A 27986-nucleotide genomic window follows, 5' to 3' on the forward strand; every position below is an offset into this window, starting at 1 on the left:
GGGATGACGTAGACAGACGGATTAAGCAGCTTCCACAATAACAAAACTTAAGAGAACTTCTGTAAACGTTTGGAATCACCTTCGTCAACGATTTCTGTTCCATTGCATCAACTCTATGAGAAACGGGTGCCGATCAGTTATCTGTGCAAATGATGGTCACGTGGTATTTATCATGTCTATCATTCTAATCAATGCCAATTCAATCATGAGAGATAACGGATAAAATTAATGATGAAAATTAGATGTAAGCTGTTTATGCCTTTGAATCTGTAACACATTGAAATTTCAAGCACCAGAAAAACAATAATTCACGATAGTATTTATTCACTGAGTGACGGGATAGAAGTTTTGATTAGTATACATGTATATATATTATACAAGTCATCATTTGTAAAGGTAACTTGTATACATGTACAGAGAGAGAGAGAGAGAGAGAGAGAGAGAGCTTGCTTAAATACTTAGTTTCAGGGATATTTAACATTTCTTAATAAATAGTAGCTGAACTTCATATAAAAGATTCTCTGGATAGTTAGATGCAACATTGACCGGCAGATCTGGAGCTATGACGTAGTGTATGGAGACTAAGATCAAATATTACAGACATCCAAACTCCTTTAAAATTAAAACAACAAATCTGTCCATGAAATCATCAACTCATAACCTTAACGGAAAATAAATACAAAGAAAATTGAATCTTACAAATGTGGACTTCGGTAGATTGGCAGCTAACTATATTTTTCTGATTTGTGTTAAGTGTTCTCGTAAACAATTGTCTTCCTAAGTAGTTTCACCATAAGCACAGCAATATTATACACCATACAAATACAAGAACCGTTTTTAAGTTGAGACTTCCCCTTTCCTCTTTCAAACATAAGTTTTATTACGTAGTAAGATTTCTTCTACAAAGGTGAATGACATGGCGAACTTGGCAAACCATTAACGAAAAATGGAATCGTCACTTTTGAATATTAATATCTGTATCGTATTTATTGGATTGACTTTTATACCATCCTCATCTTTCAGTAATGGTAAGGAATTTTCTCTCTTTCTTTCTTTCTCTGTTTCTCTCTCTTCCTCCCTCTCTCTCTTAACGGTATAGATCGAATCGTGTGTTAAATTACAGCAATGCTGAATGTTTAAATCACGGACGAGAATGGATTTAACATATATTTATTGTAAAAACATAAATGACAAACAAGTAAGATAGGCCTAGGATATTAAAATGTATGTTGTGCAAGATTATCAACTGTCATTTCTAAACCTCCTGAACGAAGTTTAGAGATTTTTTGTTTTGGTTAGTTAACACGCGCTCTTCTCTCGTTTTTAAAATGATGTTATAACCCAACTTTTTTATGCATTGAATAGAAAGACATGTTAATATAAATAAATAATCAATCAATATTGATATTCAACAATTCATTGACCAAATATATACAAATTTTAAGGTAGCGCACTACACTAACGCTTATACTCTTTATGACATGACGTCACAAGATGGCGATTTAAATGTTTTGTGAAATTATTTGTATCGATTGATTTGTTTGTCTGCCATCGTAGCTCAGAGGTTAAAGCATTTGGCTGGAGGACCGCAGATCTCGAGTTCAAATCCGCCAGAGTCTTTTGTACATATCTATTGAAATAATTTTTTTGAAAATTATATTTCTATCCAAATTTGCATATTTTCTGCCTTTTTGGCATATATACTTATTATATATCAGCATATCATTTATGATTAAATCAGTTTGTGCTGATTTAAGAAACTATTTCTGGATGTAGTGAGCCACCTTAAAGCTTGGGAAGAAAACGAATGCAATATTTTTATTCGCGTCATCTGCGACTGTTTCTGTCAAACACAATTTCTAGTTCAGCTTCAAGTTCAGCTTATTCCCTTAGACTACAACTACATTGGTACGCATAACAACCTATAGGTTACCTTAAGGAGGTACAAAGATAAATGAAAAATAAATAGGTATTTCCTATTCATACATTGTATGTACATGTAGTATATGCTGCAGCGATACAATATATGAGGATTAAAGAAGAAACACTAATTCGTATACTTTTGAAATAAAAACTGAAACCTTTATAAGAATTTTTAAAGAATTGAACATTATATCACACTTGGTCCTTCTCAATATCAAATGTCTGGGTACTGTTTCCTTACATTACATACTAATGAAATTCATTGGATGTTATTACAGAAATTGCAAATGTTTTCAAGCAGGGGAAAACTAAATAATTTCTCAATCTCTACTGCGGGACGATAATTTGTAGGACTTTCAAAAAGTCTTTGGTAAAATATTTATCTATTTTACCATTCGAAAGTTAGGTTTACATAGCCTATGGACGAATGCCGTCAGACGTGTTTCATACCAATTGTTAGGCCGTTCTTTAAATACTGATTTTGACTACGAAATAATCCGTTTATAGAGCTTATGGCGGGTGAGACCGGTCAAGAGGGGATGCTTACTCCTCCTAGGCACATGATGTCAACTCTGATATATCCAGGGGTCCGTGTTTGCCCAACTCTTATTTGTATTCTTTATAGGAGTTTTGACATTGACCACTGTTCGTTATCTTCATCTGTTCGTTGACGTCATTTGACAATGTCCGAAAGTATAAAAATGGGTGTTATCCTCCGTTGCCAGTAGGAGTAGCTCATTTAAAGTTTTTCAACTTTGCTTATACCAAATATTTGAAAATCTGTATATTATTAAGATTTTGTGAATGCAATAAATCTGTGGTTTGTTTTTATACCCCCCGAACGAAGTTCTGGGGGGTATATAGGAATCACTCTGTCTGTCCGTCTGTCCGTCTGTCTGTGCAGATTCGTGTCCGGGCCATAACTTCTTTGTTCTTTGACTTAGGCATACCATATTTGGCACACAGGTAGATCACCATGAGACGATGTGTCAAGTCTTTCATGACCTCTATATGACCTTGACCCTTGACCTCAAGGTCAAAATTAAAGGGTTTTTTTTTTTTACAATGGATTCGTGTCCGGGCCATAACTTCTTTGTTCTTTGACGTAGGCATACCATATTTGACACATAAGTGTATCACCATGAGATGATGTGTCAAGTACCTTCATGACCTCTATATGACCTTGACCTCAAGGTCAAAATTAAAGGTTTTTACGATGGATTCGTGTCCGGGCCATAACTTCTTTGTTCTTTGACATAGGCATACCATATTTGACACATGGGTGTATCACCATGAGACGATGTGTCAAGTACCTTCATGACCTCTATATGACCTTGACCCTTGACCTCAAGGTCAAAATTAAAGGTTTTTACAATGGATTCGTGTCCGGGCCATAATTTTTTTGTTCTTTGACATAGGCATACCATATTTGACACATGAGTGTATCACCATGAGACGATGTGTCATGTACCTTCATGACCTCCATATGACCTTGATCTCAAGGTCAAAATTAAAGGCTTTTACAATGGATTCGTTTCAGGGCCATGACTTCTTTGTTCTTTGACATAGGCATATCATATTTGACACATGAGTGTATCACCACGAGACGATGTGTCGAATACCTTCATGACCTCTATATGACCTTGAACTTTGACCTCAAGGTCAAAATTGATTATAGGGTTTTGACATAGTCATACCATAAGACATGGGTGTATCACCATGAGACTATGTGTCATGTACATTCATGACCTCTTTATGACCTTGACCTTTGATCTCAAGGTCAAAATTATAAGTTTACGCCATGGATTTGTGTTCGGACTATATCTTCAATTTTCTTCTGCAAAGGCATGTACCATATTTTTACACTCAGGAAAGAGGTAATTTATACCTATTAACAACACCCTTTGGAAGATTGGGGTAAGCGGGGGGGGGGGGGTATTCTTAGTGAGCATTGCTCACAGTACATCTTGTTAAGTTTTAATATGATATCATGTAAATTAATATCTATTCAGAACATTCAGTTTTATTTTCTTGGGGATGAAACTGTTTGGGATCATCCTACATATCGACATTCAAAGGAAAATGTATCGTTTCACCGTAGATCTAGTTTCTATGTTGCTGCAGAGCTTTTAAATTAAAACAATTTGTCAGCATTTTTAATGCATACCTCTAAGACATCTAGATTGTAAAGTACATGTGTTACTTGTACGACACCTTTAAATTGTCAGCAAATCAAGTTGACATGTAATTGGGTTTTGTCTTCTGATTTTTCTAGCCACTGTACATATCTCTATAAATGTGTTCTATTTTACAAAAGACTTTTGACCTTAAAAGTATAATTCCCGCATATTTGAATTCCTTCACTCTTTCTTTTAGTTCTATTTTTTGTAATTGAAAAATCCTTTTGTTTTGTTCGTTTGTTTGCTCAATGTCCGTCACCAGCTGTAGATGAAGTATATGCACCACAAATTTCTACCCAGGGCTGTAACAGTGAGGTTCTATATTGTGCTAACGCCTGCTAGGACATGGGACTCCCATTTTTAAGGTCATATCCGAAAGACCCGGTATTGTCACTTCTAATTACTTCAAGCGTATGGCGAAGGAGCCGCTACTGCTTATTTTTATGTCTTAAGTTAGACGCCGACATGGTGCTAGCGGGACGTGAACTCACGACTTCCGGTCACGAAGCGAATGCTTAAACCACCGACCGGTGAGGTCTGTTTTGTCACTGGACCTCTAGAAATATCAGAACATGAAACATTACCGGTCTGGTAACTTAGTGGTGCGAGTGATCGATTCGCAACTACGAGGTCAGGATTCAGTTTTCGACCCCAGTGCCTCGTCAGACCTTAAACGTTTGATATAACCTCATACGAAATGGTGTACCTTCACCAAGCGCGCAGCATAAGAAGTCAGAGTCACGATCTTTCGGATGTGATCATAAAACGGATGTCCCATGTCACGGTAGGTCTTGACAAGATGACGAACCCTAACTGCTACGATCTTGAGCGCCGTGCAAAGCTGAAACTTCTTGGGACTTCATCTGAATAAGGCGATGTCTCTATGCGAGTGACGTATTCTTGAATTGTTCGTAAAATAAACTATTGTATAACGCCTTTACACTTTTCATGTAGAATTACTAAAGAATCCATTACATTAATATCTCAATTATGTCTATAGTTGAATTATTTGTAAACAATTAAAATCAATATCAGGCACGGATCTCGATACAAAGTGGACCTATAAAAGATTTGAAATCAGTAACTGTCAGTTTACAGTAGAAGCCATACTTATTCACCGTTCTTTGTTAATCATTAGTGGATTCAGACATGCCAACCCTATCAATGCATAAAACAGGAGCTATAATTAATTTCATATAAACAATGAACAACCAGTCATCTTCAGTAGAGATGGCAATACTTTGTAAACCAACAATGTTTTTTGTAATACAAAACTTTCAAGATCATTCTACAAGGAAAATAAAAACGGTCACAGGTTACAGTAAATCTTTACTTATGATGAACCAATTTCATTTATGACGTGCGACCTCGCATACTCTGCAAGTTTAGGACGATCGTGAATAGTACATGTACTATGAATATTTCAATGAGGCATAAGTACTAGTAATAGTTGTGGCAGCGATAAGCATATAGAGAACAAGATGTGACTTATCTCAAATGTCACAATCAGGAAGCATAAATATAGAAAAATGTTAAGTACCAGAAAAGCAGGGCGAGAGAAAGAGACCTCAAAAGGTATGTTGAACTGGAGGATTTAAACTAACCAGAGTAACCCATACATATGTATATGCGAGAAGTATACCGGGATGGCACAGTTCCAGTTAACCACTCGTCGGTTTCTTGACGTGGTCTTTTTCTCTCCAAAATCCTGTATTCCATATACATGTACTTAGATTATTCCTATGAATCCGTTTCTCACGTTATACATGATCTATTGCAATATAAACGACATTTAAACAATAATTTTTTTTTTAATGGATCCAATTATCAACTAACCAAATGACCTTCGCTCCTCTATATGTAACGTGTGTGTGAAGACGATCCGTAGCGACCCGTACTAAGAATCGAAAGAAGCACCCTCACATCTGTTCTTCTGTTGAACATTGCATGCATAGATTTCTTCAACAAAGGTTTCCAATTCAATAACCCCAATACTACCTCCTCCCGTTCTTCTGTAAGTATATAATGATAATAATGTTCCAAAACGGAAAGTAATCTGTGTAGACTGAATTGAAACAGTTGTAAATATTTTACAGTGTAATTTAGAATTTTATAAATGATATCTTTAAAGTTGCATGGTCCGAATTTTGCAAATATTGTCCTCCTAGTAAAAATACTGTTAAATCATGAAAGGTAAGGATAACGAAGAGTGATCAATCTCACAATTCATATAAGCTTTACAAAATAGAAAGTAGGGCAAACCGGACTCCTGGGTACAGTGCATACCAGAGGTGAGATCAGGTGCCTAGGAGAAGTTAGCATCCCCTGTCGACCAGTCACACCCGGCGTGAGCTCTATATCTTGATCAGGTAAACGAAGTCATCCGTAGTCAAAATCAGTGTGCCAAGAACGGCCCAACCCATGCAATGATAGGTTGTGTTGGCAAACTACATCGTTATAACGACCATAGAATTTGCGAAATGTTGACTTTAAACGAGACTGTTGAAAGCCCTGCGCCATCAACTTGCTTGTCAGTAGCCTGTTTCGATTTAAAAACTGACCATACGCAGAACAAGCTCTTGCGTATCGAATCAGTTGAGATAAATAAACACCATCACTGTTCGTTATCTTCACCTTTCATGTAGGTGGTAATGGAATATTGCTACATAAATATCTCGCGTACATATTTGAGACTGTACTACATGTCATGCATTCTTTCACCTGTTTTAACCAGAATTAAATCAAGTGACAGTCACATGTCCAATTTAGACTTCTAGAGGTAAGATCATCGGTGGTCTTATCTGTGTTAAACTGGGTATTTTCTTACTGCGATACCTTGCCATAACTTGGCATAAGTTTCTGAGAAATAAAAGTATTACCAGCCAATACTTCAGTTGATTGTAAATGTTCTGTGTGGCTCAAATCGTTTTTCGTATGTACCAAAATTACAATGTGCAGTATTAGTAAATCATTTCATTATACTTTTACGTCCAGTGTTAAAAGGTAGAAGCAACTGCAAGTGAAGTACCTAACAAAGTAACATTAGTTTTGCACTTCTAAGTTTCTGCATGTGGGTCTATAGTCGTGTGTATTTTTTCTCTCTTAGTCGTGTGTATTCCATTCATTTGATAAACAATACCAATATATACTATAGCAGGATTTCGTGATACGTATAGAAACAAAATACTTTTAAAATAGTATTTAGAATCATATCACCAAGATTGCTCGGAGCCATTGACTATCTTACTCAACGGCAATCACAAACGTCATAATAGCCGAAATATAATAAATGTAGTCATGTGATCTAGACAATGCATAACAGTGTACTAGTATGTCTGCATTTGTCTTTATTTAGATTTATCAAGCAGACGAGAAAACGCTATTGTGACGTATTTAGATAATCGTGAAAATCAGGGAGTGTTGGCAGTTTACCTCGTAGCTATCACTTTGAATGATTCTACACAGTATTTACTATTTATTCTCTCAGCCCAGTCCCAGCTTATAAGATTAGTGGGTGGACAATCAGCTAGTGAAGGTCGGGTAGAAGTGTTACATAATGGAAAGTGGGGAACGGTATGCGATGACAATTTCGATAACAAAGATGCTGCTGTCGTCTGCTCCATGCTAGGATTCAGGAGGTATTTATCACAATTGATTATATATACTTTTTGTTTTATCTGAAGTAATGGGTTGAATGTATTCTTTCTCTTCCTTTCTGTTTTCGTCGTCGTCGTCATTCGTGATGCTATTTCTGCTTTTTAAAGGACCAATGCTACAGCTAAGCAGTCGGCATTTTTTGGAGAAGGGACGGGGCAAATTTGGATGGATGAACTTCGATGTGCAGACGCTGATACAGATCTGTTTCGATGTCAACAAAACGTGCTTGGTTTTCACAACTGTGGTCATGGGGAGGACGCCGGAGTTGTCTGCCAAGCGGGGGGTATTCTAAATTTCTGGACCATTACTTTTTATGAAGACTCTTCGATAAAACTATTAGCAATTTGAAGATAAAATAGATTCCTAAGATGACTTATTCATAGAATTATGTTTATTATAGAATTAAACATTATTTTTGAAGCACTTTTATGTTAAATTTATGATTAGAATGTCCACAGTTTCCACATCGATAAATTCTTTTAAAAGAACGTTTGATTCTTATAATTCCAATTCGTTTACTGTATTAACAATTTCAAAAAAATGAATAGTTTCCCCGCACTACGTTATTTCCTTTCTGGCGCGTATGAATTCATCGCATTTTCGGATTTATTATTTTTGTCCAATTAAAACAATTGTAATGAATAACATTGGAATGATAGTATTACAAATTGATATTAGACTTATCAGTACCTGATATTTGTTATCAGTAATTAATGTATTAAGATTGATTTGGATTAAAGCTTCAAATATAAGATTGACGGGAGGAACCAGTGATATGGAGGGTCGGGTGGAGATACTTTACAATAATAAATGGGGGACTGTCTGTGATGATTCCTGGGGCAATACGGACGCTGCGGTTACATGCTTCATGCTGGGATATTCAAGGTGACATTGCGCCGTTTATTTTTCTTTAACATAAAAATGCATATACAATGTATACCAACGATTTACGAGTCGACAACAACCAGCCAACATATAAAATTGGTATAAATATCTTCCGGATATTAGAGAAATATCTCTTTTATGCAAAGTTATATTTCCTTTACGGGTTCAAGACACTAGAGCATGTTATGCGTCTGATCAGTTTTTGAATCAAGACAGGCTACTGACAAAGAAATTTCATGGATTCGTTACAACATGCAGTTTCGTTGGTAATTTAGTGGAAAATTCATTGACGAACAAAAATTGTTCTTCGCTAATACTTGATGCCATCGCCAGACACACCCAGGAAACAAGCATTATTGATATTCAGCTAATACTATTGAAATTCAAACTGCACATAACCTTTATCATCAAAAGTAAAAGCTATTTTCTAGGAAGAAAAATTTCTATTTTGATTGTTCAAATGGAATTAGTGGCTACTATGGCGATATCAAATGAGTGTGTTTGATGTATGGATGTAAAACAGTATGCATATTGAATTCCATTTTACTGAACTTACAGAGTAAATGCTGTAGCGAAAACATCAGCTTACTTCGGCCAAGGTAACAGTCAGATGGAAATCTGGATGGATGATGTAAACTGCCAAGGAGATGAAATAGATTTATTTCGTTGTAACAGAACGGCCATGGGTTCACATAACTGCCAACACTCGGAGGATGCAGGGGTTGTTTGTTCATTAGGTTTGTATATAGAAATACACAGCTTGTAATTACCTTTCGGTGTGTATATTCTAACTGAAGCTTCTACAACAGATGGAGCTGTGCGCCTTGTAGGCGGGAAGACAGCATTAGAAGGGCGTGTTGAAATATATTACAATGGTTCATGGGGAACAATATGTGACGATTCTTGGGATAACGTAGATGCGATGGTGATGTGCTCAACACTTGGACTTTCTAGGTAAACCTCTTTTACTCGTTTAAGTATAGAAAATTTACTGAACACCACACATACTCTAGTAAACTTTAATAAAATAGGTTGAATGCCGCCTAACGTGTTTTATGCCAATTGTTGAGCCATTCTTTACATAGCAAGTTTTGAGATTTTCACAACCTCATTTACCTGATTAAGATATATAGGGTTCACGGAGTGTGTGACCTGTCAACAGGGAGTGGTAAATCCTCCTAAGCAACTGGTCCCACATCTAGTGATTCAAGGGGTCCTTGTTTTTGCCGTACTCTCAATTTTATCGCATTTATGATATCGGTCGCTGTTCTTTACACACTAACTTTGACTACGGACTACTCCATTTACCTGATCAGGAGATAGGGCTCACGGCGGGTGTGACCGGTCCACAGGAGATGCTTACTCCTCCTAGACACCTGATCCTGAGATGGGATCCCACCTATAGTATATCCAGAGGTCTGTGTTTGCCCAACTCTTAATTGTGCATTCCTTATAGGAGTTATGAGATTGATCACCATTCGTTATCTTCACCTTTTCTCCTACTGGATCCAGCAATGTATCTTTTTGTAAGGGGTTTGTGAAGTTTAGAAATCCAGTATAAGTACGGTAACTTATATTCAATTAAACCATTGACTGGGATATTAAATGTGTTTAAAACTGAAGCATGATTTTGAAGAATTTCATCTTTTGCAAGGGCAGTTTGAGTATAAGTATGACAACTAAATGTGAAATTAATGCTATGTTCGTTTAAAATGCAGTTGTAATAATGAACCTTACAAGCAAAGGCAATGCTGTTACAAGCTTTTTCAGCTGGAACCAAACCAAATTCCTCATGTAACCTATCTAATTCTTTTATCTCTCTGGTTTATTAAAGGACACATCGCATGTTTTTAAACTTTTTAATTTTTTCAGCAAAATTAATTCATTTTATGCCTAAAACTACTTTACATGTGTTTTAAAGGAAACAGTTTGCGTAGTTTTCGAGTTTGAAAGCGATGAAATTCAAATCTTGCGATATGCATATTTTCTTCGATATTTTACGTGCCATTATCTGTGACGTCATATGCGACCTCGAGCGAGAAGATTTGAAAACAGTTGTTAGCCATTTCATTAACAGATTAGATTTAATTGACAAACAAACAATTATCACATTAACGGCTTGTAAATAACACTGCATTAGGGTGTTTTGTGCCGTTTAAGGGTGTACTTGCTGTCAGTAGAGAGGCTTTGGACTGTGTTTTTTTCAATTTTCGAAGGAAGGTATGAGGGACAAGACGTGAATATTTTTTGTCGGCACAACGACTTTGCCATAAAAAACCCAGTAGAATTTGTCCCTGTACTTTTTTAAACAAGCACTTGGACAAAGACGTAGATAAACTGCGAGAAAATGGTTCTATCGAAGCTACCCACTGTTACATATAGGCCTATGGCTTATGCTTTCCGTTCTGCTCTCAAATTCAATACACACTCGCACCAACTGACCTTCACCTTGTAACACCATATAGGCAGAACTTCGCTAGCAGTGTCTACCAACTGGTAGTTTTAAAAAAGAAATTTGAAGATAAAAGATAATTGAACTTTCAATTATAAATAATAAAATATGATATTTCCCAACTTTGAATTGAATTATAATGCTTTCATTTTTTTTTTAAGGAACACGTACGTGTTTACAACAACGTACAGCACGCCGCGCTCCCACTTCCTAAGTAACAACGTGTAGATAACAAAAAAATAATGATTAATAAAATTGCTTGAATAAAATAATCTAAAAGTATTGGGATTTTCACCATAAGTTTGATAATTTTTATTATTATTTTTTTCTCGAAATGCACCCGTGACAGTAGGCCTAGTTGTCAATGATACATAATCGTATCATAATTTAGATCTAACTTCTCCAAAATAAATTTAATAATAATTGCACTGTTTATTTTCAAAAAGCAACAACGCTAATTACAGTTCTTTACAGAAATGGCATTACCATATTGTGTTTAGACAGTGATCCCATGTAAACACTATTTACTCGCAGATTTCATACTCGCTTTCCTCGCTACATTTGGGCCGCTATTTGTATGCACTGGTGGCTAAAAGATATAAGGCTCGGGAAATTTGTTAACATCGAAATAAATGTTATCCATGGTAAATTTATTAGGCCCCTAAAACCCGAGTTTTTAAAAATATCTAACACTACTTTTACAACAAGTTGATCGACGAAGGTCGCATATGACGTCACTGTACCACGTGACTACCTATCTAATTAACTAGGCTTTTTGAAATCGGGGCTTAGATTTAAGTCCGTATTGTGGCTAATTATCGGAATACTTCAGCGAACGAACTATTACAATTAATTTCTATAAGCATAAGGAAGACAAAATGCATATAATTTTGTATACTTTGAAAACACGATATGTGTCCTTTAAACACAGGAGGATAGATATTACATGCTTTTGTTTTGATATGTCTAATGCGGGATTTTAATATTTCTCTTATATTTCTAATCCATTTTGACAATGTGTCAAGTTCCTCTTTTTCATATTTAACCCATCGTCTGGCATAATCTTCCACAGACTTCATAATAGAAATGAAGTCTCTCTCTCTCTCTCTCTCTCTCTCTCTCTCTCTCTCTCTCTCTCTCTCTCTGTGTGTGTGTGTGTGTGTGTGTGTGAAATGTATCCCCAAATACAACACATTTATTGAGAATTTCAGTATTCTCTTCACCGCAGGAAAGATGCCATTGCTAGGCAGGGAGGATACTTTCCAAAAGGCCTTGGTACTATCATGCTTGATAACGTAAACTGTATGGGCACAGAGACAGCCATTTCAGAATGTCAGCATGGCGGTTGGAAAAATCACGATTGCCAACATAGTGAGGACGCTGGTGTGTCTTGTCGATCGACGCAATGGCCTGGAAGCGGTACGTAAAATAATTGAATAGCAGAAACTCTTACACTTTTTATATTTGCTTTTGCACACGAGTAATATGAATGTTATTTTAGGAATGCAACCTAAAGGCTGTGGAGCTGCAGACATCTTGATAATAATGGATGATAGCGGTAGTGTTGGAACGAGTAATTTCGAAAGTATGAAATTGTTCGTAAAAGACGTCATACAAGGTCTATATTTCCAGCAATTTAGATTTAGTGTGATAATATTTAGTGCATCTGTGAATAAAATTATCGGATTTTCCGATTATTCTGATGTCACTGACATACTGTTAGCAGTACAACAAATAACGTATAGATCTGGCGGCTCTACACGGACAGATGCTGCTCTCAAATATGCAAGACAGTCGATCTTTAATGTTAAAAGACCAGATGCTGCTAGTATTGTAATTTTGTTTACGGATGGGAAATCTACTGACTCGGATGAAACGAAACAAGAAGCAGTTGAGCTACGTAGTCGCAAAGTACGAATATTTTCAATTGGAGTTGGAAGTGGTCCAGATACAGAAGAACTGAATGCAATAGCGTCATCTCCTAGTGATGAGCATGTTTTTCAAGTCTCTTCATTTACGACACTTTCAAGAATTCAAAGTGCAGTACAAAATAGAACCTGTGAAGGTATAGTTGATAATGAAACTAACTTTTAATCTAAATGATTAATTCGATTTTGAATTATCATAAAATACTAAGTTGAAATTCAAAATATTTTCCTTCATTGTATCGAAAGTTACTCCAAGGACATATATAGACGACCAATTTGCTAGATATTTCATCAATATAAATTTTATATACATAGATAGCAGAAGATTCATGTCAATAGATTATTACGTGTATTTTAGCGTCCGTGGATGGAGGATTCAGCGAATGGTCTACATGGACCACATGTAATAGAACTTGCGGAACTGGAACTAAAACAAGAAGTCGAACGTGTACAAATCCAGTGCCAGCATATAATGGCCGAAATTGCACCGGTAGTTACAGAGAGATTGTATCGTGCACAATAGTTGGTTGCCCTGTAGATGGACACTGGGGTGATTGGACGCCTTGGACAGACTGTAGTGTGTCATGCGGAGATGGACATCAGCGAAGAAGAAGAGGTTGTACAAATCCAAGACCCCAACATGGGGGCACTCTCTGTTCGGGAGCAAACATGGAAACCCTGACGTGCAACTCTGGTTCTTGTCCCGTTCATGGTGGGTTTAGTTCATGGAGTGACTGGAATTCATGTTCAAAATCTTGCGGATTAGGAACAAAGTCTAGAAATCGCTCATGCACTAATCCATCTCCCCAATATAACGGTAGAAATTGCACTGGTGCGTACAAGGAGACAGACACTTGTTTAACAACACTCTGTCCTGTGAACGGAGATTGGGCTTTATGGTCAATTTGGACTCGGTGTAGTGTTTCTTGTGGTGGAGGAAGGCGAGAAAGAGAGAGAAGGTGTGATAACCCTTCTCCTCGATATGGGGGACAGCGATGTTACGGGGACAATCAGGAGGAACTAGACTGCAATGCAGACCCATGTCCGATAGACGGCAGATTCAGTCAGTGGAGCTATTGGAGTCGTTGTTCAAGGACATGCGGTCTGGGAGAAAGAACTAGAAATCGTTCATGCACTAATCCATCTCCCCAATATAACGGTAGAAATTGCACTGGTCCGTACAAGGAGACAGAGACTTGTTTAACAACACTCTGTCCTGTGAACGGAGGTTGGGCTTTATGGTCAATTTGGACTCAGTGTAGTGTTTCTTGTGGTGGAGGAAGGCGTAAAAGAGAGAGAAGGTGTGATAACCCTTCTCCTCGATATGGGGGACAACTTTGTTCCGGGGACAATCAGGAGGAAATAGACTGCAATGCAGACCCATGTCCGATAGACGGTGGATTCAGTCAGTGGAGCGATTGGAGTCGTTGTTCAAAGACATGCAATCTGGGAGAGAAAACTAGAAGTCGTACATGTACTAATCCATTACCAAAATATAATGGCAGGAACTGTACTGGGGTTAAAAAAGAGACACAAGATTGCTTGATTAAACTTTGTGCTGTTGACGGTGGCTGGAGTGTATGGAATTCATGGACACACTGCAACGCTTCCTGTGGAGGAGGCCGGCGTGAGAGAGAGAGAGTGTGCGATAACCCTCGACCAAGGAATGGAGGTCGACTTTGCTTTGGTGGAGGTAAACAAATTATGGATTGCAATACAAATCCTTGTCCAATTCACGGGGGATTTAGTCAGTGGGGTACCTGGAGTGTATGTTCTCGAAAGTGTAATGGTGGACAGAGGACAAGAAAAAGAAATTGTGGAAGCCCTGCTCCAGCATTCGGAGGATCCAACTGTTCCGGTGTCTGGAAAGAAATTCAGACCTGTAATGATCACCATTGTCCAGGTATTCAAGAATTATACAGTAGTTTATTTGCTAGATAACTGATAATATTTATCAATTCAGTTCAAAAATATGTATTTGTATGGTATGTTTTTGTTAATTCTAATTTACACGTTTTCATTTAAAGTTGATGGAGGGTTCAACGACTGGACGCAGTGGGCAGACTGTAGCGTGACCTGCGGTCAGGGGAAAAAGCAACGGTACAGGTATTGCAATAATCCAGTACCAGCATATGGCGGTAGACAGTGTTACGGTGATACCATTTTAGAAGACAATTGTATGGTTCGAAATTGTCCTATCAACGGTGGGTTTTCAAATTGGAGTTCGTGGTCACTGTGTTCAAAATCATGTGGAGGAGGAGACACGTTTAGACGCCGAATTTGTGATGACCCAGCTCCATCCCACGGTGGGCGTAATTGCACAGGTACCTTTGTAGAATCTAACGTATGCAAAACTAATCCTTGTCCGATTGACGGGCAGTTTGGAGCATGGGAAAGATGGTCCCTTTGTTCTAAATCGTGTGGAAAGGGAACTCAAAATAGAGTAAGACAATGTGATAGTCCATACCCTCGATATGGTGGCCGAAATTGCACCAAGACATTTTCTGAAACTAAAACATGTAACACACTGAATTGCCCAATTGACGGTGGCTTCGGTGACTGGATCAGCTGGACAGATTGTTCAGTTAGTTGTGGGGGTGGGAAAAAGTATCGATCCCGGTTTTGTGATTCTCCAATTCCGTCATTTGGGGGTAAAAACTGTAGTGGAAATTTTTCAGAAGAATCATTTTGTAAAACGTTTCCTTGTCCAATTGATGGCTTTTTTGATGAATGGGAAGATTGGACTCCTTGTTCTCATAGCTGTGGAGGTGGTATACAAACAAGGAATCGGATATGTTTTGATCCTAAGCATGGAGGCCGTGCGTGCACGGGGCATTTCGTTGAATCATTGAATTGCAATGTCAATCGCTGCCCTATCGATGGTGCATTCAGTGAATGGAATACATGGACACCGTGTACTAAAAGTTGTGGTGGAGGGACTAAGAAAAGGTCTAGACATTGTAATAATCCCATACCAATGTATGGTGGTAAAAATTGTAGTGGTGTTTATAAAGAAGAGGGTGACTGTAGCAAAAGTCCCTGTCCTGTAGATGGGAATTACGCTGAATGGAATGAATGGACAGATTGCTCAAAGACATGTGGGAGTGGTAAACAATATCGAAGACGTACTTGCTCAAATCCTTTTCCAAAGTATGGTGGAAAAGATTGTGTTGGAAAGTCAATGGAATCAGAAATTTGCAATGAGTTTTCATGTCCTGTTAATGGACGGTTTTCCTCTTGGAGTGAATGGGATAGTTGCACAGTGACATGCGGTGGAGGAACATCAAAGCGAGTCAGAGAGTGCAACAATCCTCTTCCCCAATACGGTGGAAACAATTGTTCAGGTAAATTTCAAGATATCAAAATGTGCATGGAAAATCCTTGTCCAATAAAGGGAGGATTCAGCGATTGGGGTGTTTGGTCCTCTTGCTCCAAATCTTGTGGAACTGGTCAACGAACCCGTGAACGATCATGTAATAATCCTACACCACGATTTGGGGGAGACAATTGTAAAGGCTTATTTGAAGTCTCAACCGAATGTAATGCACAACCATGTCCTGTTCATGGAGAGTTTGGTGAATGGCAGCCGTGGATATCGTGTCCAGTGACATGTGGAGGTGGTATTAGGAACAGGATACGATTTTGTGATTCACCAACTCCGTCGTTTGGGGGTAGAGACTGCATAGGCAACAACATAGAAGAAATAAAATGTAATGAATTTTCATGCCCAGTTGATGGTGGTTTTGCCGAATGGAATGGCTGGTCGCATTGCACAAGAAGCTGTGGTGGGGGAATCAAGACTAGAAACAGAACATGTGATAATCCTCGTCCGCAACATGGCGGGAAACCTTGTATTGGACATTTCATAGATTATCTGAATTGCAACATTCAATTGTGTCCAATAGATGGTGGATTTAGTGAATGGGGATTATGGTCCTCCTGTTCATCGAGTTGTGGTGGCGGAAGTTCGAAGCGACAACGTTCTTGTACAAACCCTGTTCCAAGATATGGAGGAAAAAATTGCTCCGAAATGTTTGTTCAAATAAAAACATGTCAAACAAATCCATGTCCGATAGACGGAGGTTTCGGTGAATGGGGTTCTTGGTCCCCATGTTCCGCATCATGTGCATACGGTTCTAAACGTCGAGGAAGGCAGTGTGACAAACCATTTCCAAGATATAATGGGAAAAATTGCAGTGACATGTTCATTGAAGATACGTCCTGCTACTCTGGACCGTGTCCTATCAACGGTGGATTTAGTAATTGGGAAGTCTGGGGAGATTGTTCAACTACATGTGGAGGTGGAATGAAAACAAGGAAACGTAAATGTGATAACCCGATACCTGCGTTTGGTGGAAATAATTGCAGCAATCCATTTTCAGAAGTTCAAAATTGTAACTCATTTCCCTGCGCAATTGATGGGAAATTTTCTGAATGGAGTGATTGGTCAATTTGTTCATCCAGCTGTGGTGGTGGATCAATGAGTCGATCGCGATCTTGTTCCAATCCATCTCCTAGACACGGTGGGAAGCCTTGTAATGGTCTTAAATTTGAATATAGTGTATGCAACATTCGTCAATGTCCTATTGATGGAGGATTTTCAGAATGGGGAATTTGGACAACTTGTACAGTTACTTGTGGTGGTGGATTATCAACTAGAAGACGAATTTGTGCCAATCCAAGTCCTCTGTATGGCGGTAAAAATTGCTCAGGTTTATATTCTGAATCTAAAGTGTGCAACGAGGATTATTGTCCAATTGATGGTGGATTTAGTGAATGGAGTTTGTGGTCTCTATGTTCTTTATCGTGTGGTGGAGGGTCAAGGACAAGAAAAAGAGAATGTAGTAACCCTTTTCCACAACATAGAGGGAAAAATTGTACAGATAAATACGAAGAAGCCGAAAATTGCAACATTTTACCTTGTCCAGTGGATGGTGGATTCGGAAATTGGGAGTCATGGTCTGTTTGCTCTAGAAGTTGTGGAAAAGGTGTTAAGCGAAGAGAAAGACAATGTGATTCACCTACACCGAGGCATGGGGGTAAAAATTGTGATGGAAATTCCTCCACAACGCTGCCATGCAATGATATTCCATGTCCAATTAACGGTGGTTTTTCAGATTGGACTGTTTGGTCACAGTGTTCACAGAGTTGTGGAGGGGGTGTGAAAACACGGTTAAGAACATGTAGTAATCCACTACCACAGCACGGTGGGAAACCTTGCAATGGTCATTTTACTGAATCTCTGAATTGCAATTACCATCATTGTCCTATTGATGGCGGTTTTTCTGTTTGGAGTATTTGGTCTCCATGCTCTGTAACTTGCGGTGGAGGATCTTCTAGAAGATCACGCTCATGTTCAAATCCAAGTCCGTTATATGGGGGTAAAAATTGCAATGGCGACAAAGGAGAAATTGTGCTATGTAATACGCATCACTGTCCTATCGACGGAAAATACGGTGATTGGAGCAGTTGGTCTAAATGTTCCCTTTCCTGTGGAGGTGGCTCGAAGTCAAGGTCTCGACGATGCAATAATCCATCGCCACAATATGGAGGGAAACAATGTAGCGGTAATGGTGAGGAATATTCATCATGCAACAGTCATCCATGCCCAATAGACGGTGCATTTAGTGAATGGGAAGCATGGTCAACATGTTCCCATAGCTGTGGTGGTGGTAAAAAATCAAGGTTACGACTTTGCAATCACCCTGCTCCAGCATTCGGTGGAAGGAATTGTTCTGGGTTATTCTATGAATATTCTAATTGTAAAACATTTCCTTGTCCAGTTGATGGGGGTATAGGTGTTTGGAGTGAATGGACATTGTGTTCAGTAAGTTGTGGTGGGGGCACTCAGTCAAGAAACAGGTCATGCGATAATCCGATTCCAAAATACGGTGGAAAAGATTGTGATGCTGAAATGTCAAATTCAGTTATTTGCAACACAAACGAGTGTCCTGTTGATGGAGAATATAGCGATTGGGAGGCTTGGACTTCATGTTCTGTAACATGTGGAGGTGGCAAAGCAACGAGAATTCGCACTTGCACAAACCCACCGCCGCAGTTTGGGGGAAAGACATGTTCCGGCGATGCAGAACAAAATAAAACTTGCAATTCGTTCGAGTGTCCGATAGATGGTATATTCAGTGAGTGGAGTTCATGGTCAGAATGTTCCGTCACATGTGGGGGAGGTACTGCACTTCGAGAAAGAGATTGTACTAATCCAGCTCCACGATATGGGGGTAGACAATGTGAGGGACCAACCAATGAAACAAAAATATGCAACACAGATAGCTGTTCAAGTGAGTATTTCATTCTTAATCTGCATAAATTATAAATTAAAAGTTACGCGGAAAATGGTGAATTCTGTAAAATATATGTAATTCTTTTCCGTTTCAGTTTGTGAATTTCCGAATGATGAGTTTGAATGTCGTGACAAAGTTCGCTGTATTCCTAAATCATATGTGTGCGATGGATTACCTGACTGTGATGATGACAGTGACGAAACGGAATGTATGTTACGATTTTTAAAATTTAACTCTCTCCCTATATATATATATATATATATATATATATATATATATATATTATATATATATATATATTATATATATATACCTGATCAGGATATAAGGCTCACGACGGGTGTGACCGGTCGACAGGGGGACAGGGGATGCTTACTTCTCCTAGGCACCTGATTCCACCCCTGGTGTGTCCAGGTATATATATATATATATATATATATATATATATATATATATATATATATATTCCAAATAGAAAGAGTTGATATCACACAGTCAAAATAATTCAATAAAAAAGCAGGAAAATATGCAGTTCCAAAATATATTTAAATCACTAGCGCTTTCTGGATTTTAACATCCATCCTCAGGTGAATACAAATTAATAATGAATACAAAGTTGTTTATCTTAGAGACGTCTATTGTGACGTCATGACGTCATGATAGTCTTTGCGAGGAGGGAATAGATACATGACGTCATAATACAAAAGTTCGGGAAAGGTGACTTGGACAAAATAAGCATGAACATTTACATGATAAAAATTGATGAATTAAGAGATTTAACAATCAGAATTTTTCATATATGCATTGATTAAAGTTTGTTTAGTTTAGGAGAAAACAGTTTAATGAAATAATTTTCTTTAGCAAGTCTCATGGACGTTGATTCTGTTTTAAGTTTATAAAATGGAAATACGCTGTAGTTGCCTCTAGCACAGGTGTCAAAGTGCATGGGGGTATTTCTTGTACTGGGATCGTTAATTTGTTGTGTTTTATATATATATATATATATATATATATATATATATATATATATATATATATAGCAGGGTTAAGGTGTTCCGAGTGAAGTTTTAACACGCATCATAAAATGTACCTCAGTGTACTGCACATAATATGACGTCAAATTATATAAGTACGTCATGACATACAGGTGTATAGTTGTATCGCGGGGAAATTATCATAATATTTCCTCCATATTTACCACTGTTATCCAGTGTTCAACCGCCGCGGTGGTCTAGAGCGTTCCCCCCGCATGCAGAAAGTCAGGGTTCAACGTCGTTAAAATAGGTAGTGACAGTTCCATTGCCGAACGCTCGACATCAGGTGTGAATGTCAGGGGTCCTCGGGGATGACTTTAAAAACGGATGTCCCTTGTCACAGTAGGTGTGGCACGCTAAAGAACCCCCATTGCTCAATGGTCGTAAGTGCCGAGCAAAGTCCTATATTTGAAGCCCTTCACCGGTCTTGGTGACATCTCCATATGAGTGAAAAATTCTCTCGAGAGACGTTTAACAAGATACAATCAATCTATCAATCAGTGTTGAAGTTGTATATGTTTAAATCTGTCGGATGATTTTTTTCCCCAGTTTTCTTTGATAATATCTCTCCTGTTTTTATATATAGTTTGCACTAAAGTAAACTCTATATGACATTGTGACCTTGAAATTGTCCCCGATGTGCATAGTCATAAAGAATAAAGACAACCAACGTGTGTATGAAAGGTGTAGATAACGAACAGTGATCAATCTCATAAATCCCATAAGCAATACAAAATAGATAGTTGATGAACAAACATGGACTCCTGGTTACACCAGAGTTGGGATCAGGTGCCTAAGAGGATTAAGCATCTCCTGTTGACCGGTCCCACCTGCCGTGAACCCTATATATTGATCAGGCAAACGCAGTTATCTGTAGTCAAAATCAGTGTGCCACGAACGGCCTAACAATCGGTATGAAATACGTCAGACAACATTTGACCCAATTATAGGTTGTACTGGCAAACTAGATCGCTATACCGAGCATAGAATTTGCGAAATCCTATCTTCAAATGAGACTGTTGAAACCTCTGTACCATCAACTTGTTTGTCAGCAGTTTACCTCGATTTAAAAACTAACCATACACATTGCGGACTATTACGTACCGAATCAGTTGAGATATATAAACACCATATGCAGGTGATAATGGAATAGTGCTACCTAAATATGTGAACTTGACGATGGAGAGTTTTTTTTACATGATGTTTGTTACCATTACAGTCCTCAAATTGATTAGTTTTAATGACATATTTACATGAAATACACTTTTAGCACCACACGGCTCGCACACATTTTCTTTTCTAAATATCAGATTATTATGTTTCTTATGTACCAGAATGCCTTTTAAATTCTCTTCTGAAAGCCACAATGAGAATATCACTAAAAGCATTTCCGAGGTGGTAAGAAAATTCCAAGAATTTTTTGACGTTTTTATTTTAAAATCTTATGAATATTGGTAAATCCTTTAGAATAATTTACCATGAAAGGAACACGGTTACTCAGCTTCGTCTTTTTTCTGTAGGTTAGGAAATTCGATTGTTCGAGATTCGTATGATCTTTTTCTACATTGTTAACTAAATGACCGCGTTTTTAGGTCACCTGAATCATTCAGGTGACCTATTGCTATCTGTTTTTGTCCGTCGTCGTTCGTCGTGCGTTAACATTTGAACATTTTCAGCTTCTTCTCTAAAACCCCTGAACCAATTTCAACCAATTTTGGCATATAGCAACTGTGGGTAGAGGGGAACACAAATTGTGAAATTTGTGGTCCCTGCCCCCCTGGGGCCTGAGGGGTGGGGCAAAAACCATCAAAATGAGTGTAATTTTAAAAAATCTTCTTCTTTACTCCTGGACATCAAGAAGCCAAACTGTGGGCATAATTACAATGAACGTTGAGCCCTCTACCAAAATTGTGAAATTCATGGCCCCTGGGGCAGGGGTTCTTGTGTTAGGGTGGGGCTCTATTGGTCATATAGTGAAAATGTAGAAATTCTTTGAAAATCTTCTTCTCTGTCTCGGGGTATTAAGTAGACAAACTAATAGCATGGTAATGATGAGCAAGGATGCCTCTTTAAAAATTGTGAAATTCATGGCCCCTGGATCAGGGGTTCTGGTGTGTTAGGGTGGGGCTCTATTGGTCATATAGTGAAAATGTAGAAATTCTTTGAAAATCTTCTTCTCTGTCTCTGGGTATTAAGTAGACAAACTATTAGCATGGTAATGATGAGCAAGGATGCTTCTTTAAAAATTGTGAAATTCATGGCCCCTGGATCAGGGGTTCTGGTGTGTTAGGGTGGGGTTCTATAAGTCATATAGTGAAAATGCATTATTTCTTTGAAAATCTTCTTCTCTGTCTCTGGGTATTAAGTAGACAAACTAATAGCATGGTAATGATGAGCAAGGATGCCTCTTTAAAAATTGTGAAATTCATGGCCCCTGGATCAGGGGTTCTGGTGTGTTAGGGTGGGGCTCTATTGGTCATATAGTGAAAATGTAGAAATTCTTTGAAAATCTTCTTCTCTGTCTCTGGGTATTAAGTAGACAAACCAATAGCATGGTTATGATGAGCAAGGATGCCTCTTTCAAAATTGTGAAATTCATGGCCCCTGGGTCAGGGGTTCTGGTATTAGGGTGGGGCCCTATTGATCATATAGTGAAAATGCATTTTATTTCTTTGAAAATCTTCTCCTCTGCTGCTGGGTATTAAGTAGACAAACCAATAGTATGATAATGATGATGAAGGATGCTTCTTTCAAAACTGAAATTTATGGCCCCTGGGTCAGGGGTTCTGGTGCAAAGGCGGGACTGATTGATTATATAGTGAAAATGCAATATTTCTTTGAAAATCTTCTGTTTTTGTCCGTCGTCGTTCGTCGTACGTTAACATTTGAACATTTTCAGCTTCTTTTCTGAAACCCCTGAACCAATTTCAACCAATTTTGGCATATAGCATCTGTGGGTGGAGGGGAACACAAATTGTGAAATTCGTGGTCCCTGCCCCCCTGGGGCCTGAGGGGTGGGGCAAAAACCATCAAAATGAGTGTAATTTTAAAAAATCTTCTTCTTTACTCCTGGACATCAAGAAGTCAAACTGTGGGCATAATTACAATGAGCGTTGAGCCCTCTACCAAAATTGTGAAATTCATGGCCCCTGGGGCAGGGGTTCTTGTGTTAGGGTGGGGCTCTATTGGTCATATAGTGAAAATGTAGAAATTCTTTGAAAATCTTCTTATATTGGTTTTATCTAAGGAGTAAATAACCCTTTTCTTTATGATGTCTCAGACCTAGGTTTTTTAAAAAGGATTATTGATTGAACATAAAAATGACACATGTACTTCATGACCACATAGCTATTCAATGTTTCTTCCATCCAAAAGTAAAATTCTTATATTTAAACACAAACCTAATTCAAACATTGGAAGGTTGTTACATGATACTCATGTGACCTATAAGGCCCCTGGGCCTCTTCTCTTAAATTATTCTTTATTTTCTTTTGTTGAATTTGATAAATTTTCTTCTGTGGAAAATATTCTACGCACACGGAGCCAAAGTCCAAAAGTGATATATTTTTTGTTGTAGATTCGGAGTGGTTATATATTTTATTAGGCTACATATGTTTATAGATGGGTTTGCAGTGTAAGTCAGTTGAAATGATTCCGTCTGTCATTGAGATTGTTACATCAAGTAAATCGATTTTGATGTTTGATATATATGATATCAAAGTTCTTATGTTCTTCAAATTTCGTAGAATGAAGTAATCTTGTAATCACAGAATTATGTTAGTTCTTCAGTATTTCAAAAACAAATTTATGAATGGATTATTATCTTTATAGGTAATGGTGGATCCAGCGTCTCTTCACCCTGTCCTGAAGGATTGTATAGGTGCCCGGATGGCTCCTGTAAATCCAGTCAGTATGATTGTTAATTTTACCATGCTGGATTGATATATTTTTATGTACCGGTAAAGATCAATTTCATTATTGTGTTATGAAAGTGTATACTCTTGTCAAATGTAAAGGAATATTTTCATCGATCATCAATGTCCATTATTTTCATTGCAACATTATCTTTATCATTTGTTATATTTTTATATTTACGGCCAATTCTATATCATAAAATCCATCAATTATAGGATTATTTATGTATTATTATGATTTAATTGTTTGGTATACAATCAATCTGAGTGTTTGATTTATTATTTACACTATGCCATGTGTTTTCCATATTTCTTGTCAATGCGTTTTTCTTATTTACAATTTAAATGCATTAAAGACGTTCGCACCTGACATTTGGAGTAATGTCAATTTTTTGGGAAGTGTATGTTTGATTTCTACATTGAAGGAGAATTAGGAAATTAAAAAGAAAACCTGGGGTCGCAACGGTTGTTATTGAGCTATAGTGTTCTAAATATCACCTTTTTGCACTTAAAATTTATTCAATTAAACTTGATTTTTCTGTTGGTGTCAACACACATAAGCAACAGAAATCAATCATTACATAAAATGGATACATAACCATGTCCTCTAACACTACAGATGAAAAAAGAAATTAATACTAGTAAAGGAAATAAATAATGACCTTTCTGCACTTGATATACGAAAAACTTCATGATATCAAAATTGAGAGTTTAAAAGGACATAGGAGTAACGTCAATTTCTAAAATTTTACATAATTTTCAAGGTCCGATCTTCCAATTTAAAATACAACTTAAAAAAGTGGGGGTTGAAGACCAATTTTTTAATTATTGGCGAAAATACTGAAATTTTATACAAAATTTCGAGTGAATTAATTAGAACTTTTTTAAGACTCAGTGTTCTGTTTGGAAAAATATATCAACCAAGTTGATAAATTACAGCATTTGAACTATTCCAAGTATAAACTATACCTGTATCGTGAATTATAAAACTGAAATACACGTATAGGGGTATAAAAATAGACGATGCATTGGATGAAACAGAAACCGTAATATCATGCAGAATTAGAACTTTTTGATTAGTGAATCCTTCCGCCACAAAATAGAGTCCTTGTCAAACCCATTCAAAATTTGAATTGACACAAAAAAATTCAACTGGATAGGGTTCAGCAATAGATGTGTAATATATTTGCACCAATGGGATCAGTATTGAACCAGTGAATACTTAGTTGTAGCATCCTGCGCAGTTGTACTCAAAAGCTCAGGAGCTAACTTCCTTAAGTAAAAGGCAGAAATTTTTATTTTTCTATATCACGTATTTCATAATTGAATGATTAATATTTTCTTCGTATTTTGTGATTATTTGAATGAAAGGCGAGGATTACGAACAGTGATCAATCTGATAATTCCTATAAGCAATACAAAATAGACAGTTAGGCAAACACGAATCCCTGGACACACCAGAGGTGGGATCGGGTGCGTGGGAGGAGTAAGCATCCCCTGTCAACCGGTCACACCCACCGTGATCCCTATATCCTGATCAGGTAAACAGAGTTATTCGTAGTCAAAATCAGTGTGCCAAGAACGGCCTAACAATCGGTATGAAACACGTCAGACAGCATTTGACCCAAATAGGTCGTATTGACGAATATATCGTTATAACGACCATAGAATTGCGAAATGCTGGCTTTAAATGAGACTGTTAAAACCCCTGTACCATCAACTTGTTTGTCAGTAGCTTGCCTCTATTTAAAAACTGACTAGAACAACCATATGCAGGTGAGAATGGAATATTGCTACAAAGATATGGGAAGATGACGACGGAGAAGCTGTCATACAGTTGAGTTGTCAGTTTGCCGTTAATATCTACTTTCATTAAAATATCTAAGTGTGAAGCGGAAGTGGACGACTCTGGTGTCTTTATTTCGAGCTCGCAAGGATATATCGAATCGACATATGAATGAAAGTCATTATTGTTAATAGATAAAACGTCGTCGATATATTTAAATGTCGAATTGAAGGCCACAGCAAGAAAATTTTTCTTCTCACGTAGAAGTTTTTGAATAAATTCTGCTTCATATGAATAAAAAAAACATGTCAGTTAACAAAGGAGCACAATTCGTGTCTATGGGAATTCCAACAGACTGTTGGAAGACCTAATCACCAAAGACCACGAAGATATTTTCAATGAAGAACTCTAGCATATATATTTCAACTTTAGTGGACTTTTGCGTAGAATCAGAGTGGTGTTTGATAAAGTAATTTTTTGAATGACTGATCTCTAGATATGAATATTTCCGTTTTTCATGTTTGTTGGAAGAATCAGTTGTCCATGACGTCAAAAAAGTCTATTGTTTAATTTATCGTGAGGAATGGTCTTGTAAGGTGTTGAAAAAAGGTTTTGATGTTATTGATTTGGGAAAAGGTTTGCGATTTCATGTTTACTAAAAGTTCCTTAGAATTGTTTAGAATTCACGTTTGATCAAGTTTGAAGTTTCTCTCACAGCTGTTAATAAATTCGTGAGTAGCAAACATATGGGCTTGGTTGAGCACATACTTGATCCCGCTATTTATCGCTGTAAGGGTTTTTATGTAGTTTAAGAATCCAGTATACATGTAGGTACGGTAACTGATATTCATTTGCCCTATTGACTGGGATATTAAATGTGTCTAAAACTGAAGCATGGTTTTGAAGAATTTCATCTTTTGAAAGGACAGTTGGAGTATAAGTACGATTACCAAAAGTGGAATTCATACCACGTTCGTTTAAAATACAGTTGTAATAATGAGCCTTTCAAACAAAGACAACATTGTTACAAGCTTGATAACGAGCAATGATCTATCTCATAACTGCTATATTATCAATTTTTCTATTCTTACGAGGCAGAATTTATTGGAAAGCTTCTACACCAGAAGAAAATCTCTTGCTGCTTCAATATTTAGATATATCTATGATGTTTCATATATCAGCAACGCTCATTCTCATTCATGCCGATGTCTCCATATGAGTAAAAAATATCGAGCGGGATGTTAAACAATAACCAATCAGTCGATTAGATACATCCCTGTGAACTCGAAATATCTGCTTCATATATGTCAACGGTAAACTAACGACACATACATGTATGTTTGACAATCGGGACGACTTCAACTTCTCCATTCCCATATTGTGTATTAATATTCCAAAACCATCTGCATAAGGTGTTTATATCCTTCAACTGTTTCGATGTACGAAAGCGTGTTCTGCTTATGATAGGTTTTTGAATTGAGGCAGACTGCTGTCAAATAAGTTGATATTTTGGGGAACCAACAGTTTTGTTTAAAGCCAACATTTCCGAAATGGTGTGTTAATATAATGATGCAATTTGCAAATACAAGCTATTACTGGGTTTCATATCAATTTTGTAAGTCTGTTCTTCACACACTGATTTTGATTGCGAATTACTCCATTTACCCGATGGAGATATAGGGCTACCGTCGGTTGTGACCGGTCAACAGGGAAGATTACTCCTCCTTGGCATCTTATCTCACCTCAGGTATGTTCTTGGGTCTGTGTTTGCCTTTTTCTTGATTTTGTATTCTTTTTAGGATTGATGTGATTTATCACAGTTCGTTATATACACTTGTTCATCATTATAAAGACAACACAATGTGCGAAAGGCTGACTTTAAAAATACAAATAGGGCACCGTGAAACCGGTACATGATACACCCGCAC

At 37.5% G+C, this 27986-nt stretch overlaps 1 protein-coding gene across 1 annotated transcript; it reads left to right on the forward strand.

Annotated features, from left to right (window-relative positions):
- The first annotated feature begins 867 nt into the window (after nucleotides 1-867).
- LOC130053133 (SCO-spondin-like) lies at nucleotides 868-24642 on the forward strand. Its single transcript, XM_056159780.1, has 12 exons — nucleotides 868-1028; nucleotides 7591-7741; nucleotides 7868-8043; nucleotides 8501-8645; nucleotides 9204-9382; nucleotides 9455-9599; nucleotides 12326-12516; nucleotides 12599-13162; nucleotides 13384-14928; nucleotides 15053-19321; nucleotides 19419-19532; nucleotides 24190-24642. Exons 1-12 carry the CDS (start codon nucleotides 947-949, stop codon nucleotides 24279-24281), a joined length of 7653 nt encoding a protein of 2550 aa, XP_056015755.1. The 5' UTR covers nucleotides 868-946; the 3' UTR covers nucleotides 24282-24642.
- The last annotated feature ends 3344 nt before the right edge of the window (nucleotides 24643-27986 follow it).

The sequence above is a fragment of the Ostrea edulis genome, chromosome 1 (genome assembly GCF_947568905.1).
Source record: "Ostrea edulis chromosome 1, xbOstEdul1.1, whole genome shotgun sequence".
Lineage (NCBI taxonomy): Eukaryota > Metazoa > Mollusca > Bivalvia > Ostreida > Ostreidae > Ostrea > Ostrea edulis.

Bases quoted from the DNA above. Each gene is read 5' to 3' on its own strand.
- LOC130053133 (XM_056159780.1), top strand. From the start codon at position 947: ATGGAATCGTCACTTTTGAATATTAATATCTGTATCGTATTTATTGGA. The intron at 7,742-7,867 runs GTATTTATCACA...TGCTTTTTAAAG, and splicing joins TCCATGCTAGGATTCAGGAG to GACCAATGCTACAGCTAAGC. The intron at 8,646-9,203 runs GTGACATTGCGC...CTGAACTTACAG, and splicing joins TTCATGCTGGGATATTCAAG to AGTAAATGCTGTAGCGAAAA.